This window comes from Coturnix japonica, chromosome 1 (genome assembly GCF_054131305.1).
Source record: "Coturnix japonica strain WE chromosome 1, WE-NBRP24, whole genome shotgun sequence".
Lineage (NCBI taxonomy): Eukaryota > Metazoa > Chordata > Aves > Galliformes > Phasianidae > Coturnix > Coturnix japonica.
In genome coordinates, this window is record NC_140663.1 from 24,245,060 (window position 1) to 24,262,514 (window position 17,455).

Consider the following 17,455-nt stretch of genomic DNA (forward strand, 5'->3'; position numbering starts at 1 on the left):
CATCTCTGCTGGCATCCCCCAGTTGGATGGGGCCCTGAGCAGCCTGATCCTGTGATTGTCAACCCTGCCTACAGTAGGGAGGCTGGAATGAAATGATTTTTAAGGTCCCTTCCAACATAAGGTATTCTATGATTAGTATTGCTGATAGTGTTTTCAGGATGAAATTGATACAGTAGTTTCCTTTGTGTAGTTGGATTCTGAGAGGTCTCTAATACTGTTTCATTCAGTTTTTTTTCCCTTCCTCCTAGATACATTTTGCAAAGTATTTTCTAAATGTAATTGGTCTCTGAGTTCTCAGACAGAAACAAACCTTTCTGCTTCCCCAAAACCCAATGATAATGACATTTCTCAGGTTTCCCGTCTTCCTAAAAGATGGTTCAGCCAGGAACCAGACTTTTTCCTGTCATGTAACCAACCATCAGTGCCAGTCTGTACTATGGAAAACATTTCACTTTTGTTTATGAGATGCATTTTTGTTCTAGGCCAGTTTCTACTGACAAGTTTGTTGATTTCTGTTAACCTTGGAAATTTTCCATTTTCAATATGTTTATTTAGGAAAGCTATATTTTTAGCCACGGACAAAAGCAGAATAAGTTGACTCATAATTCTGCATTTTTGTCATCAGCAAAACAATTTGATAGCACTTCTAAGTAGCAGTTATACATGAGAGAATAAAGAATTTCTTCAGCAAGGAACTCATACTCTCCAAATATGGAATATGTTTACTACACAGCCATAGAGCAGCTGGACTTGTATCAGAATCTCTGGCATGATTTCAGTTCTGTAAAGTACCTGGATTACTTTCATTCTACCAGTAAGGACTTCTAAAACTTTTATTAGTAAATCATTCAAGATTTTAACAAAAACAAATTTTAAGCATTTTAAACCCCCCTGAACACCATTATGCTTTTAATAGGATTTTCTATGGCTTGTACAGGTTAAGGGAGATTTTCTACCCCACCTGAGCAACAACTAATATCAAATTTTGAAAAGTGAAGTTTGATCCTAACATTATTTGAAACATAAAGAAGCAATACTTCATTTTTTCATTAACACTTCAAAGGTAATCTGACTTCCAAAGATGAGAAGATTGATTGGCTTGAAAAGGGAATGTTTATGTTTAGCCATAGAGGTACATGCTGTTCTTCTGGGAAGTAGAATTGATCAAGTTAACAGTTATCAAACTAACTGGAATTATGCTACATCATGAAATATGCTGAGGTACTGGTATCAATAACTTATACAAAAGGAAAAGGTAGGATTTTTTTTTCCTGTTCTATCCACTCTTTGGATCATCAGAGACTGGCTTTGCATTTGCAATGTTTGTTCAGAAAGGCTGGTTTAAAAGGTGTTTAATAGTGATCCTTAAATGTAAGAATCACCTAACTTTGAAGATGAATTTCTAATGGAATAACTTGATCATCATAGAACCATAGAAAAGCATTGAAAGAATGTGGGTTAACTTTTGACTTGCTTAGAGTTACTGAGTTTTTCTCTTTGTATTTCAGATTCTATTCATTTTGAATTATATCTTTTTAGAATGAGATGTTTCCTGTGTTGGTCTACACTGGAACATTACATGATATCATAGAGTAGAATGCTATCTGTTTGCTGTTTGCACTATGTTTGTTTCTTAAGAAAAAAGAAAGGTTCTTATTAATTAAGGATGTCTGCTTTTTATATTTTGTCCCCTTCTGAATACTTCGTCTTCATTATGTCTTGAAGGAGTCTGTTGAAAAAACATGAACCCTTTATCACTATATTTGCATGACAAATCCAAGCTGTGATTGGGTTGTTTTAATGTAGTCTGCCTGATAGACCTATTGGACTTACTGCTGAGCCTTTAACAGCTGGCAAGCACAGTTTAAAGTTGTGACAAATCCTGGAGCCTTTAGCACTACACGTAATGGGGGGAAAAGAGAAGTCTTCTTATTGTGACGGTGCATGTTGGCCTGAAAGCCATTTTATGAAGCTAGGGTTTCTTTTTCCTTTTCCTCAGCTCAGTAGTATTTTTATTATACTATTTTAATGTTTCTCCCACTTTTCTCTTTGATAATAATTCAATGTACAAAACTGTCACACAAGAATACTTTCCAATAAGAGAAACATTTTGGCTATATATAGTTCATATATTTATAGTTTTGGATAATAGAGAAGAAACAGTTCATTGCTAAGGAGAAACAGTGCTGGATTTTTCTATCCTGTACATTTTTTTGTTAACCAGAACATGTTATCCTAAACATTAAATGTAGCTACAAGGGGAAATGTACCTTCATGCCCATGGTGAACAGTGCAATAGAATTGTCCTCCTCTTCTTATAACCTTTTCATACTTGGGTTTAGGTTTGCAAATACTGAACTAAAAGTTTTGATGTTGCATCCTATATTTTATCTAAATTACAGAAAACAGAAGTTACTCATCCAGAAATCTCTAGCTAGATAAATTTTGTCCTGAATATTACTTTAGTGTGCAACTTATGCATTGCAATCATACATTCAGTATTTATGTATTCAGTTCCCAGCATAAGTCAGGGCTGAAGAAAGCACGTTTTTCATTTGGCATTTTGCTATTTACAGTACCAGACAGTTCTTTGCAATGTTCCAAAGTCTTTCTGGCATTTTACTATGCAAGAATGAAGAGCAGACATACTAGGCAGTAGATATTTTGTTAAAATATGAATACAAAAGTTAGAGCAATGTCAGCATTTTAAAATCAACAAGGACCTTTCAGCAAGATGTTAAATAGTCTAAGTAAGGGCGAATGGGCATATTTTGAGGGTGGGTTAATGTTTTTAGAGAAAGAAACATCAGATTTCGGTTCTGTTAGTTTTTTTTCTTTATTAAATATATACATATATATATATATGTTAGCTGGTCTCCCAAATGTATGAGATAAACATTATATTGAAAGTCTTCTGTTTTTGGTAAATGTATTTATTATCTACTACATTTCATTATGAAATTCAATTTTATTGCAGAATTTTTACAAGACTGAACTGAACAAAGAAGAGATGTATATTCGCTATATTCATAAGCTCTATGACCTACATCTGAAAGCACAAAACTTTACAGGTAACTAAATGCTAAATAGAAAAGGTATTTAGGCTAGACTGTGACTTGCAAACTTTCAATATGTATGTGCAGTGCAGAATATACAAACTCAGGCTGGGTTTTCTTGCTCAGTTAGTCTCCCTCAGAGTTCTGGGGCTTCTTTGAGACCTACAACTCTGCTACTTTCTCTGTTTGTTGAAACAACGACTGCTGATGCACACTAGCCATATATATCATGAGTCGTTCTTCAGCCAAGAGGAGTAAAGCTTAGATGAGGTTTATGAGAATCTGTTTGGTAGTGTGAATCTTTGCATATCACATTTGCAGTACTATTGTCCAATGTTTTTCAATGTGAATTTGGCACCAGGGCCAAATTGTCATTATCATTTAAATGGAAAAGTAAGCAGATGAGCGCATGGTTGTTATTTATACAACAAAAGGGGCACTTCATCTGAGTGACTGTTATGAAGAATATTTGGAATGGATAAAATCAGTATCTCTTTAAATTAAAAAGTCTTTGGTTGCCAAAATACTCAAGTGACCTTGTAATACCTCTGTGCATTTCCCAGTGATTGCAACAGCAGCTTTTTGTGTTCAGAATCTCTGGAGACTGTTTTCATTCTTAAAAGTAGATTTCTTGGCTAATGGACTAGTGTACCTACTGGGTACCGACTGGCAGTGAATTTCCTGAGATCCATAGGAAATGTCCTTAGCTTGGAATTTTTATAGTCTCCTTGCTATTCATGGGTTTAAAGTCTAGACTAGATTGCAGGGTATATTAAGGAGAGGATTTTCATTTCCTCGTGTGACCTGGCAGAAGTGAATCACAAAAGAGTTTTGATTATCAAGCACTACTATCTTAGTCCCAGCTGGCTTTTTTGCCAAATTATTAATTTCCTGATCTTACATAACAGATGTTAGCAACTCTTTAAGCAATGCTGCGTTCCCTTTAGAAACTGACTGCAAGTATATATCCAATTCACTTTCAGCAGTGATATGAGCCTTTTCATTTTGTTTTGCTATCCATTCTAATATTAACGGTATGTGTGATTTCTGCATTCTTCGCCATGGCACATATCATGACTCCAAGATCTATTTTGCTGTGAGAGACTCAGAGAAGAATTGGCTCACACCCATGGTTAGAAGCAGTCTAACTTCAAGTTAGAAGAAGTTCCAATTGAAAATAGACTTAAGCAGTCCATTGTGTTGCTTATCAGTCAGTGAGAACATACAGATCATTTGTGAACTGACTGAATTCAAGTACACGAGAGTAGAAGTCTGCTACTTCAGCTGAGTTCCTGCACGTTGTACCATTAGTTTGCTAACTGCACAGTCTCATTCCAGGGATGAAGTCAGCTTACTTAAAATATTTCTCCTCTCCTTTCTCAGTATGATTTACAGGACTGTTTCTAATGCATCTTAATTCTTTGTGAATAAAAAAGTCCTTTTTTTAGAAAACAAAAATCCTGGCTAAGAACTTGGGGACAAGTTAGAAGGGAAGTAGTGAGCTCTCCTGACATCTATTTATGCTCTGCTCTTTTTCTTTCTTTCAATTTTGAATGATTGTTATCAACTTCATGGATATTTTCTAAATTGTTATGTAAGCATGCTGCATGTTTTTACTACAAAACTGTAGCTTGAAACTTGGAAAACATATATTTCTAGTCAAGCAGTCTGAAAGCTGTGTGATGTGAGAAGTAAGACTGTATGCAACTTCAAGTGGTCCCTCTTCTGCATACATGTTGTAATGCAGCATTGCTTTACACCATGTTTTGCGTTTTACAACATTTGTATTCAAATCACAGTTCCCCATAAACATCTTCTGTAGCGATGGCTTTTCATCCACATATTATTAGTCTAGGTGCATAAGAGGAACACTATTAGAAAAAAAAATAAAAAATCCCTGTATAGCCTGGTTGACATCATCTGACTTAGAAGAATATACATGCAAGAGTCAGAAGTAAGATACAGTTTTCTGGGGCAAGTTCACCTACCTCAGCATATTAACTCTGCAATAAAAGAAGTCTAGTAGGCAACTTAAGAATGCCCAAAATCACCACAACCACCTGTTTTTATTACTTCAAATGCATCCGTTTTCCTCCAAAAAGGTGTATCTCAGTAAGAGTATAAACACTACGATGTACTTTCTCTTTGTTTTGTTTGCTTGGTGTTTATATGTATTATGGTGTAATTTGTCTTGCAGAGGCTGCCTACACACTCTTGCTGTACGATGAGTTGTTGGAGTGGTCTGATCGGCCCCTGAGAGAATTTCTAAACTACCCCATGCAAACAGAGTGGCAACGTAAAGAGTATCTCCATCTGACTATCATTCAAAACTTTGATAGGGGAAAGGTAAAAATATTTTTTTACCGAATAAATCTAGAAAGGATAGTTAATTCACTCGAGGGCTTACTTCCAGTTTTGCATTTTCTAATATAGATGGGAAGTATTTGTCACGACCTGATTAAGCAGTTACTTAGCGACACAGTAGGTTTCTTCTAATTCTGTTTGCATCCTAGAACTCTCCCACACTTAAATATAAGAATAATTTCTACTTGTGTAGCAATTCTCTTTGCAACTGTCGAAGGACTTTTTAAAAGGTGGTATAATTTCTCCCCATTTTAAAGGTTGGTGAAAATGAGCCCTACAGCAAAAAAAAAACCTTATGCATTTCACTGACTGACCAAGTGAGGAATAACATTCCAAGCATCTGGATTCTATTAGATCTGTGTTTGCATCTCCTAAATTGTGATGTGTCATTTTGAATATCAACTGCAGAATCTCTAAAAGGAGAAGTTTTTGGGGAGGTCACAGTTCACTGTCATCTTTGAGAATGCTTATTCTGAATTATGCAAGAGCAATTATCCTGCAGTTTAAAATTTTATATACCCTTTGTGTGATTATTTATCCCAGGGATGAACAGGCAATTCACTGCAATTTTGCATAGATAGTATAATGTTCGGGTAAGCCTTGGAAATGTTTTTAAATGAATGCTGATGATCTTTTTTTTTTTTTCTTACAGAAAATTCTCTGATCAGTTTATAGTTTAAATCGTATTATGCAATAAAATATTCCAAACAACAAAAATTAAGCAGGGTATGTTAAGGGGAACAGATTTTTAAAATGTGAAAATCCTACCCGTTTCAATCAGTCCATCAAATAATTCATCAGTATTACTTAACAGTTATCTGTATGTCTAATGAACAATATGTTCAGTTATTTTCACTTCCATACTGGAAGTATGACCTGGTGTAGAAAGAACAGACTTCACTAATAAGTCACAAATTGTCAAACAGTTGTTGTGAAATTACTAAACATCTTTTACTTGCTTGCAGTGTTGGGAAAATGGCATTATTTTATGCAGGAAAATTGCTGAACAGTATGAGAGCTACTATGACTACAGAAACCTTAGCAAGATGAGGGTAACGTACCTAAGTTCTTTTCATCAATCATGGATCAAAAAGCTTTTTTCATTGGGAATATAAAATGTTACCTGGAAACCTAAGTTTGCCACTGAGCAGTCCTTCAGTTCCATTTGAAAACACTTCCTTTTTTTTTTCTTTTTTTTTTAAGCTTGTACTTGTTTTCTCTAACAGGTCATAAAAAGATGTGTAAGCTGAAGTGTGAGAAGAGGTCTTGCAGTGTTTGTACCTGTAAAACACTGCCTTTGTGTGCATGCTCATGCAAAAATACTGTATCTATCAATGCAGTTTTGTTGATTCCCTATTGTTCATCCATGGAATGTGCTCTATGCAGGCCTTTGTTAGGAGCAGCAGCATGACTTTGCAGTTGTAATTGGAAACAGACAGTTTGCAACAAGTAACATACAACTTTGCTAATCAGTGTATTGCATAAACATATGATCTGCTTAATTCATATAGACAAAAGGAGTTATTCATGGCACAGTCATAATGCAATGACTATAATACTCTTTATGATCTGCTTACTAAATAATATATTATTATAGACTAATATGTATATTTAGATAATAGCAGAATTCTGTAGGCAAGAACAAAAAATGACTGTCATCGTATTAACAAAATAATTTGTTTATGCATGTTTAATTAATTGTACTTGATGTGTTCTGTGCTTGCATTAGTCAGTGTCTTTCTACTATATGTGTGCCACATATGTTTTAACCTAAAAAGGAGCTAGGGGATTTCTTGTAGCAGTATAAAGTCAGCAGTTACTGATATCACATACACATTAAATAGATGTTTACATTCGCTGAAATGGGGTTAATATGGGGTTAATGCTTTTTTTTTTTTTTTTTTTTTTCACGGCATTAAAAAAAAAAAGTACAAACAGGGAATTTTTTTGTGAAATCTCATAATTAGAAAAAAAGTCTGACATAAAGATGACTTTATGTTTATATTTTGAGTAAAATAAGTATTGATATTAATGATATAATTACTACCATGAGGCTTTTCAAGAAACTCACGTTAGACACTGAAATTGTTGGGAACTGGTATGATTTGAACATGACTGTTTTGAATACGGCTCCTTAATTTTACTCAGAGATGCACTGCAATTGCAGTACTCCAGAGCAGTACGTCTAAACACCTTTTGTTTTGTGACAGCTTAAGGTAAAAATACATTTTCAAAGAACACTAATTGTGTTTCTTTTCAATCTCAACCAGATGATGGAAGCATCTTTGTATGATAAAATTATGGATCAACAGCGTTTAGAGCCAGAATTTTTCAGAGTTGGATTTTATGGGAAGAAGTTTCCATTCTTCTTGAGAGTAAGTGAATTGAAAATGAACCAATTTAAGTAATTCTGGGACTCGTGTTGTTGTTTTTCATAATTACTTTCTCTGCCTGAAAATTTGATCACAGTATGTATAAGTTCTTCTATGAGAAGCAGGGAATTCTCTGTGGTGAATGTGATATCCTCATGTTATCAGGGGCAAGAAAAGGTGCTGTCTAACAGAAGGACAAATGATAGGCTTCTAGAATCCCACATAGGCTTAAGGTTCTAGTTTGTGTTGGAAACCATGTGCCTGAACTATTCCACAAATCGCCATCTTCTTTCTGTAGTAGCCTGTTCCCTTCGTTCTGTTCCTGCTGATGGCTGCTCAGAAGGCAGGTATCAAAAGAAGTGTCATTTTACAGTTGGATAATCAGTAATTCAACATTTCTACGATCAATGAGTATAAAGATGTTATATAGAATACAGAGAAGTTAGGCTGTAAGATTATCAAGTTGGAAAAGATAGAGACAAATGAAAGTGCTCGCTAGTGTTGTAAGCACACAATGAACAATCTCCTCAAAGAGATTATTCCTCAGTGGTAGTCAGCCCTTAAATGAGGTCTAGGAGAGGTGGAGTCAGGCTCCACCCCTTCTGACCACACAGATGAATTACCTTCAGCTGTGCTCCTACAGCTGACTCAGTGCTCGCCTCAGGTGATCAGTCTGAGGTTCAGGCCATGATCCAGTAGTTCCCACACAAATGTTTAAGGAATTATATCCTCAGTCTCACTTTTTTTTAAAGTGAGTTGGTAATTCAGCATCCATTGTTTATGAGCATACTAAAGCCGGCAAGATATATAAAGTTACTCCTGAACATTAATCTTAGATTCTGATGCTACCAAAGTGCCCTTGAAAATTTTATTTTTGTTATTCTGTTTTCCTCTTCCACAGTCTGAAGTGGTTTAGCTGCATTGACTGTCACCTTGGGAAGAGAACAGAATCTTATTTGTGGAGCTGCTGCAGTTATAATCCAAGCTCCCCTTCTTGTAGTAATGCCAATAAGTGATGATGGAACCACCTCTATGTGGGGGAGGCCTAAAAAGCCAAATTTTTCTTTGTGTCTGGGAAAGTTGCAAATTCCAGATCTTAAATATAGAATGAAAGTCTCCATTTAAATCCTTACTCAAAACCAGTCTTGTGGGCACACAGGCTTTGTTGTTGTCTGCGTATATCTTTACTGGAGAAAGCAATTTGAAACTGTTAATTACAAAGGTTATAATGCCTTATGTTCCTATAAACTGCTTCAACTAATACAGTACAAGTACTGGAAAAAGTCTGTAAGGAGTGCTTTATTTTCAGATCTGTAAGTCTTTCACGCTTATGTATCTGCACAGTAAGAGTGATGCATTTCCCAAGTTAAACATACACAACACTACTAAACAACAGATTTATGCTTCCTGCACCAACAAGAAACACCTCAAAACTTAACTACATTTGATTTAATTTTTTTTTTTTTTTTTTTTTGGGGGGGGGGGGGGGGGAGGGTGGAGGGAATCAGTTAGTAACTTTTTAAAACAGTCTGATGTATTTGCCATGGAAGAAATAAAGAATAAAATTTCACAGTAAAGCTTTCAAATTTTAACTGCTAGTTGCACATTAGCACATTGTAGTTGGTTTCTTTTAGCAATTTCCATGGAAATCCAGGATCTCAGACTTCATTGCTTCCTATCAAGATGCTATAAGGAAACTATAGTTTCTCTCTAAATCTGCTTCAAGAACACATCGGTAATGACTATTGAGTTTTCTAACATAGATTAAAAAAAATGAAGTTTATTTAAAAATATTTTTAGGAAAATGGTAAATATTAAAATGCAGTTTAGATTAAGAACTAGTTCCAGTGGGTGCTTCACATCCAGAAAGCTCATGTTTGATGTTTAACTTGTGTTGTATCTATGTTCATATTTCAGGAAAATAATGTTGCAACTTCATTGTGAGCATCCAGGTTGAAAAAAATAGTTTTCTTGTTCCTTATGAACTGTCAGTTAGTTTCATAGTTTTAACTGTTTGTTGAATTACATATTGTTTGAATTACATATTTTAAGCAGTCTGCTATTTCAGGTTAACTACACATTTTTTCCCTTCAGATTTTTATTATTCATTTTACCAGACTTGTGAATAAAACATCATTTATACAGTAATTTTCCTTCTTCTAGATTTCTTATTTTCCTCCCGGCCTCTTGATTCTTTTTTCCTTCTGGATGATAAAATGATGTAAGAATTGCTGTTAGAGTGTATTTAAGATTGTGTGCTTAGATCTGCCTAATGATACCCATTCATTTTTGCATATTGTGCTCTTCTTTATTTTCATATTTTTCTCAGAATAAGGAATTCGTTTGCCGAGGACATGACTATGAAAGGCTGGAGGCCTTCCAGCAGCGAATGTTGAATGAGTTCCCACATGCCATTGCTATGCAACATGCAAATCAACCAGATGAGACTATCTTTCAGGCAGAAGCACAGTGTATCCACATAATCACAAACCCAGACTATTTAATTGTCTTTTATAGTTTCAAAAATTTAGGTGCCCCTATAACCAGTTTCAAGGACTATCAGCTCCCCCTTAAATAATTGGTAGGTAAGAAATCCCCTGCAATTTGTCCCACTCACTCTGTTTTGTTCAGACTTATTTTCACATAATTGTTGGTTTCATTTAAAAATTCCTTGATTATTAAGATTCTTACTTCAACCAGAAATGCTCATGGAACTCTCATAGCTTTGATAATGTTAAGTCAGTTCAAGTTATAATAACTCAAGTTCTTACAATAAAATATAATGCTGGCATGGCATGACATCCAGTATATAAGAATATATTTAATTAAATCATTTTGTTCCATGTACTATTCCATGTAAGTAGATCTATTTCTCTCTCTCTCTCTCTCTTTTTTTTTTTTTCTTCTTTATATAAGAGATTTCAACAAAATAATACAAAGAAATCCCAAACCATCAAAATTGTCTGAGGTTCCTTTCCAAAGCCATTAATATTCTAGAAGCATTTGAAGATACAAACTTTGAAAAGAATTTTTATTCTGTCATATATCAGGAGGCAATGTGCTTGCTAATTTCAGTGATGTGGAGTAGCCTTAACTCTTTACATACAGACTTGCAGATCTATGCTGTGACACCAATCCCAGAAAATCAAGAAGTCCTGCAGAGAGATGGCATTCCAGATAACATCAAGAGTTTTTACAAAGTAAATCACATCTGGCGATTCCGATATGACAGGCCATTTCACAAAGGTACCAAGGACAAGGAGAACGAGTTCAAGGTAGAGTACCATGCGCTTTCCCAAACTACTAGACCTAAGGATTTATTTGAAACATCAATTACAGCTGTGTTATTGTACTGAGAGTGTTCAAACAAATTCTCTGAAGGCAACAGTAGGTCAAATTTGACTCTTTTACTCTTAATTTTAGTTAAAATTCTTGTAGTAGAAGCTGAAAGGTCTTTTTGTATATGATGACAGGGGAGCAAAAAGTACCTGTTCATTTTTTACTTTGATGATACATTGAAGGGAGAACTGCAGAGAGCAGAGCAGCCTCTTCCAGAGAAGTTTATGAGGCAGACAGGTAAACATTGCTAAGTTGCTCTTCTGTGGTATGGATGGGATTACCAAAAATTCCCTCTACTGAGAGCAGGGAAATGACAGTTTTGACTAAAATACATCATGATGTTCCAATCCTGTGACATAAAAACTGAAAACTACTTCTGAACTTACAGCTTGTCTCAGGGAAGAGCAAAAGTCTCTGCCCTAACACGTAAATTATAAAAATATCAGACTGGAAATTCATCTTACATTTTTTTCTGGTGAAATTTTAATTTTGATTGACTAGAAATGCTTACATCCTGACCTAGACACATTCTGGTATTCTGACCCATAACAATGTCCTTACTTAGTTGGAGAGAAGGGTAAAAAATTAGCTAAAGTAAATCCGTTGTCCTCTAAAGATTAGAGCTTTAGTTTAATTGTATAGCTTGTATGTATTTTATGTAAGATCTGTACTATGTGTTGAGTTAACCATTTACTTGACTGTCATTTTATAAGACTCTTGCCTAAGTACATAATATTATTACATTGGACTATCTCATCAACTGTGCATTTTAGAATCCCAAAATAGGATTTCACAGAGGAGAGCTCTGAATTGTTCTGCTCTGAACTCACTCTTCTCAGTTACTATCTAAGAAAGGAAGTATCAAAATGCTAATTTAGTCATGAGTGACTTTTGGAGATGTGAGGACGACATATAATACAGAATAATATCATGCGTATAAGAGTAGAGAAGCAGCAGAAATTACCGTTTAGTCAGGAATCATAGAAAGTACTGAGAAATGTTAAAGTCATAGGCTTCTGGGATGGACTTATTAATAGATTATTGGATATTAATACTTGTTTTCATTTATGGTGTCAAGTGGATGTATTTACAAAGATAACTGTGAATAATCAAGAAAATTCTAGAGGAAAATTAGGAAAATAACTTTATGTTGTATATTGTAGAGCCTATGGGTGGAGAGAACTACACTGATCTTGGTGCAGAGTTTACCTGGAATCTCTCGTTGGTTTGAAGTGGAAAAACGTGAAGTAGTGAGTATGAGACTGATTGCAACCTGTATTGTGTTGCTTACTCCTGCATCCATAGCTTACTGGAAAACAACTTAAGATTAATTGCCCAGATGTAATTTATTTGTGCAAGTTTTGAAGCTGACTACAACAAAATTATTCACAAAGTATTTTGAGTTGTCCATTTTCTCTTATCTTATAAAGTATTACAAAGAAACCAGATTTATGGTTCATTCAAAGAGGCGAGGAAAAAAGAAGCTGAGAAAAATAATGGGCAGTCTGAACCCAGTAAAAGGCAATAGTCGTTGTGAACAAATTACTTCTTTCAGCATAAAATTTAATACTTAGAATATCTGTAGTTTAACGTGACTTTCAGCATTCCTGAAATGTAAGTATTCTCCATTCTCTGTACTATAATAAATGCCATGTGGGTATATCTCTGTTTCTACCTAGAGCTCTGTTGAAGTTATCTGTTCTCAGCATGGGCACGGAAGAATGCCTACGCAGATCTTGTAGGAATAGTGTCTAATATAGTAGTCTTTTACTGACACATTGTAATTTCTTCTCGTTCCTTGTTTTATTTCTTAGAAAATCCTTAAATACTTTCCAAATGTATTTTAAGGAATGCTCGTAGAATAAAATCTCTAAAAATTCGGTCAGTTGATAAGCCAGAGAACATAACAGCTATAATTTTTTCCCTTCCTATTGAAGCTAATCTTAACAATAATCCTGTGTTCAGTTTTGGGCCCCTCAATGCAAGAAAGACATCGCAGCCCTGGAACGTGTTCAGAGGAGGGCTACAAAGCTGGTGAGGGGTCTGGAGCACAGGCCTTACGAGGAGCGGCTGAGGGAGCTGGGATTGTTCAGCCTGGAGAAGAGGAGGCTCAGGGGAGACCTTATTGCTCTCTATAACTTCCTGAAGGGGGTTCCTCTTCTCTCGTGTAATCAGTGATAGAACTAGAGGGAACGGTTTTAAGCTGCGTCAAGGGAGATTCAGGCTGGACATCAGGAAGTATTACTTTTTGGAAAGAGTATTCAGGTATTGGAATGCACTGCCCAGGGAGGTGGTGGAGTCACTGACCATGGGAGTGTTCAAGAAACGTTTGGATGTGGTGCTGAGGAATATGATTTAGCCTGGAAGTATTGGTAATGGTTGGACTAGATGACCTTCTAGGTCTTTTCCAACCTTGATAATTCTGTGATTCTGTGATTCTGTAAAACTTAACTGTTTTTCAGAAAAATGAATAAGTAGTTTAGTAAAAAATGAAAAAAAAAAACAAAAAAAACCACAAAAACAAACCTGTGAGCATCACAAAATTTTGTTAGTTGACTTCCACAAAGACCTTACTGTGTTAATATGACCCCAAACTAATGATGATCTGGAAACTGGAGTATAGACGAGCCACCTCAGTTACTGTGTTACCATTATAAACACCATTTCCTACAGCTAGCTCTCAATTTTTTTTTCTGGGCATGTACTGGACCATGACTCAGATTTGTGCTTTAATGTTTTGGTAAATTATGCCAACTTACAGATGGGCCCTCTTCCCATCTCTGCTTTCTGCTTTTCCTGCAGTTCATGCCAACAGTGAGTAAAGCTTCCTCACACTCTGGAAGACAGGCACATCCTGTTCAGTGATTGCCCTTGACTGTAACTTGATTGTCATCTAAGCTTACATTCCAGCTTCTCCATATCATCTATCTGTTGACTGTATTATAAGTTGGATATGGGAACTAGCTCACCCATACTTAAGCTTTTTTCCGTGTCCATAAGTGCAATGAAGCACTCTCTGACCTCCCCTTTAATTAGGTAGAGTTACCAAGGACAATTCACAAAAACTCCTAAATCCCAAGTTTCACCACATGCTGAAGTATGTGTTTTCTAGCAGGTGCTGAGCAGTCTCCCATGGTCAGATAATTAACCTTCTAGAGAGGGTTATTTGCTTTGTCCCTTGATTATGTGATGTCTCTGTTCAGATAGTTTACAGCTGAAAAACAAATTTTTCTGTCCCATTACACTACAACATAGAATAGTGTTATTTTCAGGTTTAGAATTCAACAAAAAAAAAATTACCTTTAATATCGTTCATCTTTTAACTGATTTTCCTCACTTACAGGTGGAAATGAGTCCCCTTGAGAATGCCATTGAAGTCTTGGAAAATAAGAACCAGCAACTGAGAACACTGATCAGTCAGTGTCAAACTCGACAGATGCAAAACATTAACCCTCTCACAATGTGTCTAAATGGGGTCATTGATGCAGCAGTTAATGGTGGTGTAACTAGATACCAAGAGGTGAGCAATATATCTTGTGTTTATTAAAAATCTGTTACAAGACTGTTTGTTTCTAATTATTTCTCTAGACTGATAAATTCCATATGAATTGAGGATAGAAACTATTTTAAATTATACATTTAATTACAGTTATTTTGCAGTTTAGATGTGAGCTGATGTTAAATATATATAACTGTACGGGAACAACTGTTCTGCTGCATATAATCTCATAAACACACTCCTGTGATGAGAACATTCACATTCACCTTTTATTCTTTAGTGGTTAGTGCTTTTCTTTACTATGACCTTTCTTTAGAAGTAGTCAGTTCTAACTATATTGCTGTAATATGTACAGCCCATCCCAAGTAAGGAGATACTTCTGTCTGTAAGATGATGTTCTGATTTAAGAGAAATTGTTCATAACAACAAATATATTTATCTGATGGAGTCATTTTTATATATCCTTATTCTTCTGCTTCTCTGTATTCTAAAGGAGAACTGTTTTCTGGAAAAATCTAGTGAACTGTAACTATGATACATGTAAAATACCCAAACTTCTATCTCAGTGCTAGATTTGTCCCCAGAAGCTGTGCCTGGTTATCATAATCTCTGAATCATCTTAAGAAAAGCTTAAATGTTTGGGATATTTTCACAAAGCAGTGTGAGATTTTGAAACAGCAATAAAAAGAAAGGAGGGCTATTTTTCTCAGCCTAGTTTGATCTCACAGTTTTCCACAGTAGTCTTTTGAAATATTTGAATTAGCTACTTGTGTTTTTTCCACGGAAAATTTCAAGTTGAATATCCACCTGCTTGTCTTAAAGGCTGTAAAATTTGTTGTTCATTAAACAGAGGCAAATTTGATACAGTTGCATTTAAGTTAAACTACAAGAGATTTGATTCTGGTATACTGTCAGAAACTGTCATTAATGCGGCAGCATTTTTGAAAGCTGTGGGGTAAGGTAAAACCATAGGATGTTTGGTGTCTCCCAGCTGCCTTTAAAGAAAAAAGGACAACAAAGCTTATTTAGCAAAACAAAGCACCACAAATGGAGTTGCTGGAGCAATATAGACACGTCAGAGCTATGTCTGGTTGGAATTCGCAGTATAGATGAGTTTCATCTGAACTGGCCAAGTGTCTCTGTGTAGTTCTCCACTAAATACTACTTCGTCAGCATATGGAAAGTTCTAGCTCATTCCATTCTTTTTACTGTTCTTAGCTGCAATTCTTGGTCTCCTAGATAGGCTTTATCTGTAGCTTTTTATTCCTTTTTGTTCTGTACCCACCTCCCCTCTCTTTGGCTGTATATCTATGATAGGACATTACAACATGTATATTTCACCAAGCATGTGGTCTTGAGGTAAGTATGACCATGACTTTATAGATGCTTTATTTCCTTTTTGGCAACTTTCCCAAATTTAAAAAGATCCAGCAAATAATCCTTTTTTGGTCCACGGCTGCCTTCTTGATTCTGCTTTTTTTTCTTCCCCATCTTTTCTCCTGATAGGATAAAAAGGTGTCGTCTGTAACTATGCAGTAATTTGGCTGATATTACTTCCTTTGAGCTACCCTTTCATTCACTGGTTTTAGTACAGAAGTACATCCCAGGAAAACCTAGAGAAGTGATAGCTCTTATGCAGTGTCTTTTTGTATGCTGTATGCTAAAAAGCATGAAGTGTGTTTTGTGCCCGTTAACTAACATCTCCCACGTTGCACTTTATGTTATAACATATTTTTCATTTAATTCCTTTGCATATGCTAGGAACTGAGTAGAAGCACTTTCATTTTTAATTATTGGAAACCACAGGTTCCACGAATTACTGGATTTAGTTGAGTTCTGATTATTTTTTTCCTCTCAAAGTACTGGGGATTTTGCTGAAAGTTAAATTCTTACATCTCTGACTCATACTACAGTTCTTGCAGTTCTGTATAAATCTCTGCCCAAAACTACTGGGACACCACCTGCTCAGAATTGAAAACACATCAAGATTTTTAGATGAGGGGGAAAAAAAGCAGCTGTCAGAAGTTTGGGATTTGAGAATTTAGCAAGCAATATCAGAGGGCTCGTTTTTGCAGTTTAAACCTATGAGACTTCATATTGGCTTATCTGCAGTGAGAGAGCCATGTAAAACAGATATTCATAAGCATTTTCTAGACAGGTCTCATGAGTTGCCACAGCATGAAATTTGGAACTGTCAGAGGAAGGGGTATATTAATCTCCAGCTCCACTGTTGCCTATATTTACAAATCATTATGCACAGCAAAAATTTTAATAGCTGAAGTTGGTTGGAGGGCCTTGTAAGGGCTGTGTGAGTGAATCACTAAGACAAATGGGAAACACAACGCAAAGCAGCCACTGTTATCCTGTCAGCTCTGTGGAGAGAAGACTATGCATGTGAATGGTGATCTTTTGTGACAAATGCACTTCTGAGGAGGTCTGTAAATCTATCCAATGAGCTGCTGGGTATTTTCTTTATAGAATAATGCTAAGCAGAGTTGTAAATCCAGTGCAGTCCCCTTGTGGGATAGGATAGGTGCCATGCTAAGTACGATACAAGTATGATCAAAAAGGTGAGTGGTATGTCCAGGCCATGGCTGGTAGATAAAAATGACTTCAGGAAATTATGACTGGTATAATTAAAGCACTGGAAGTGGGATGGAAAGTCATGTAAGCTCATGAACACACCCATGTATTGTTTGTCAGATGCTCCTGAAGTGAAGAAGTGTGGCTTTCTGAAATCAATGTCATTATGAGTTCTTTCAAATACTAATTATGAGTGTATAAGATACTGTGAGAAATGCTCTTGCAATACTGGCACAGTTTTG

At 35.7% G+C, this 17,455-nt stretch overlaps 1 protein-coding gene across 7 annotated transcripts in view; it reads left to right on the forward strand.

The window, feature by feature from the left end:
- DOCK4 (dedicator of cytokinesis 4) overlaps nt 1–17,455 on the forward strand; it is a 232,705-nt gene that overhangs the window by 196,797 nt on the left and 18,453 nt on the right. For all 7 annotated transcript variants that reach the window (XM_015854079.2, XM_015854108.2, XM_015854097.2 and 4 more), the window contains 8 exons: nt 2,978–3,071; nt 5,254–5,402; nt 6,386–6,472; nt 7,691–7,795; nt 10,122–10,263; nt 10,901–11,067; nt 12,295–12,381; nt 14,475–14,651. In XM_015854079.2, coding sequence (XP_015709565.2) covers nt 2,978–3,071; nt 5,254–5,402; nt 6,386–6,472; nt 7,691–7,795; nt 10,122–10,263; nt 10,901–11,067; nt 12,295–12,381; nt 14,475–14,651 — 1,008 coding nt within the window. The remainder of the gene's footprint in view (nt 1–2,977; nt 3,072–5,253; nt 5,403–6,385; nt 6,473–7,690; nt 7,796–10,121; nt 10,264–10,900; nt 11,068–12,294; nt 12,382–14,474; nt 14,652–17,455) is intronic.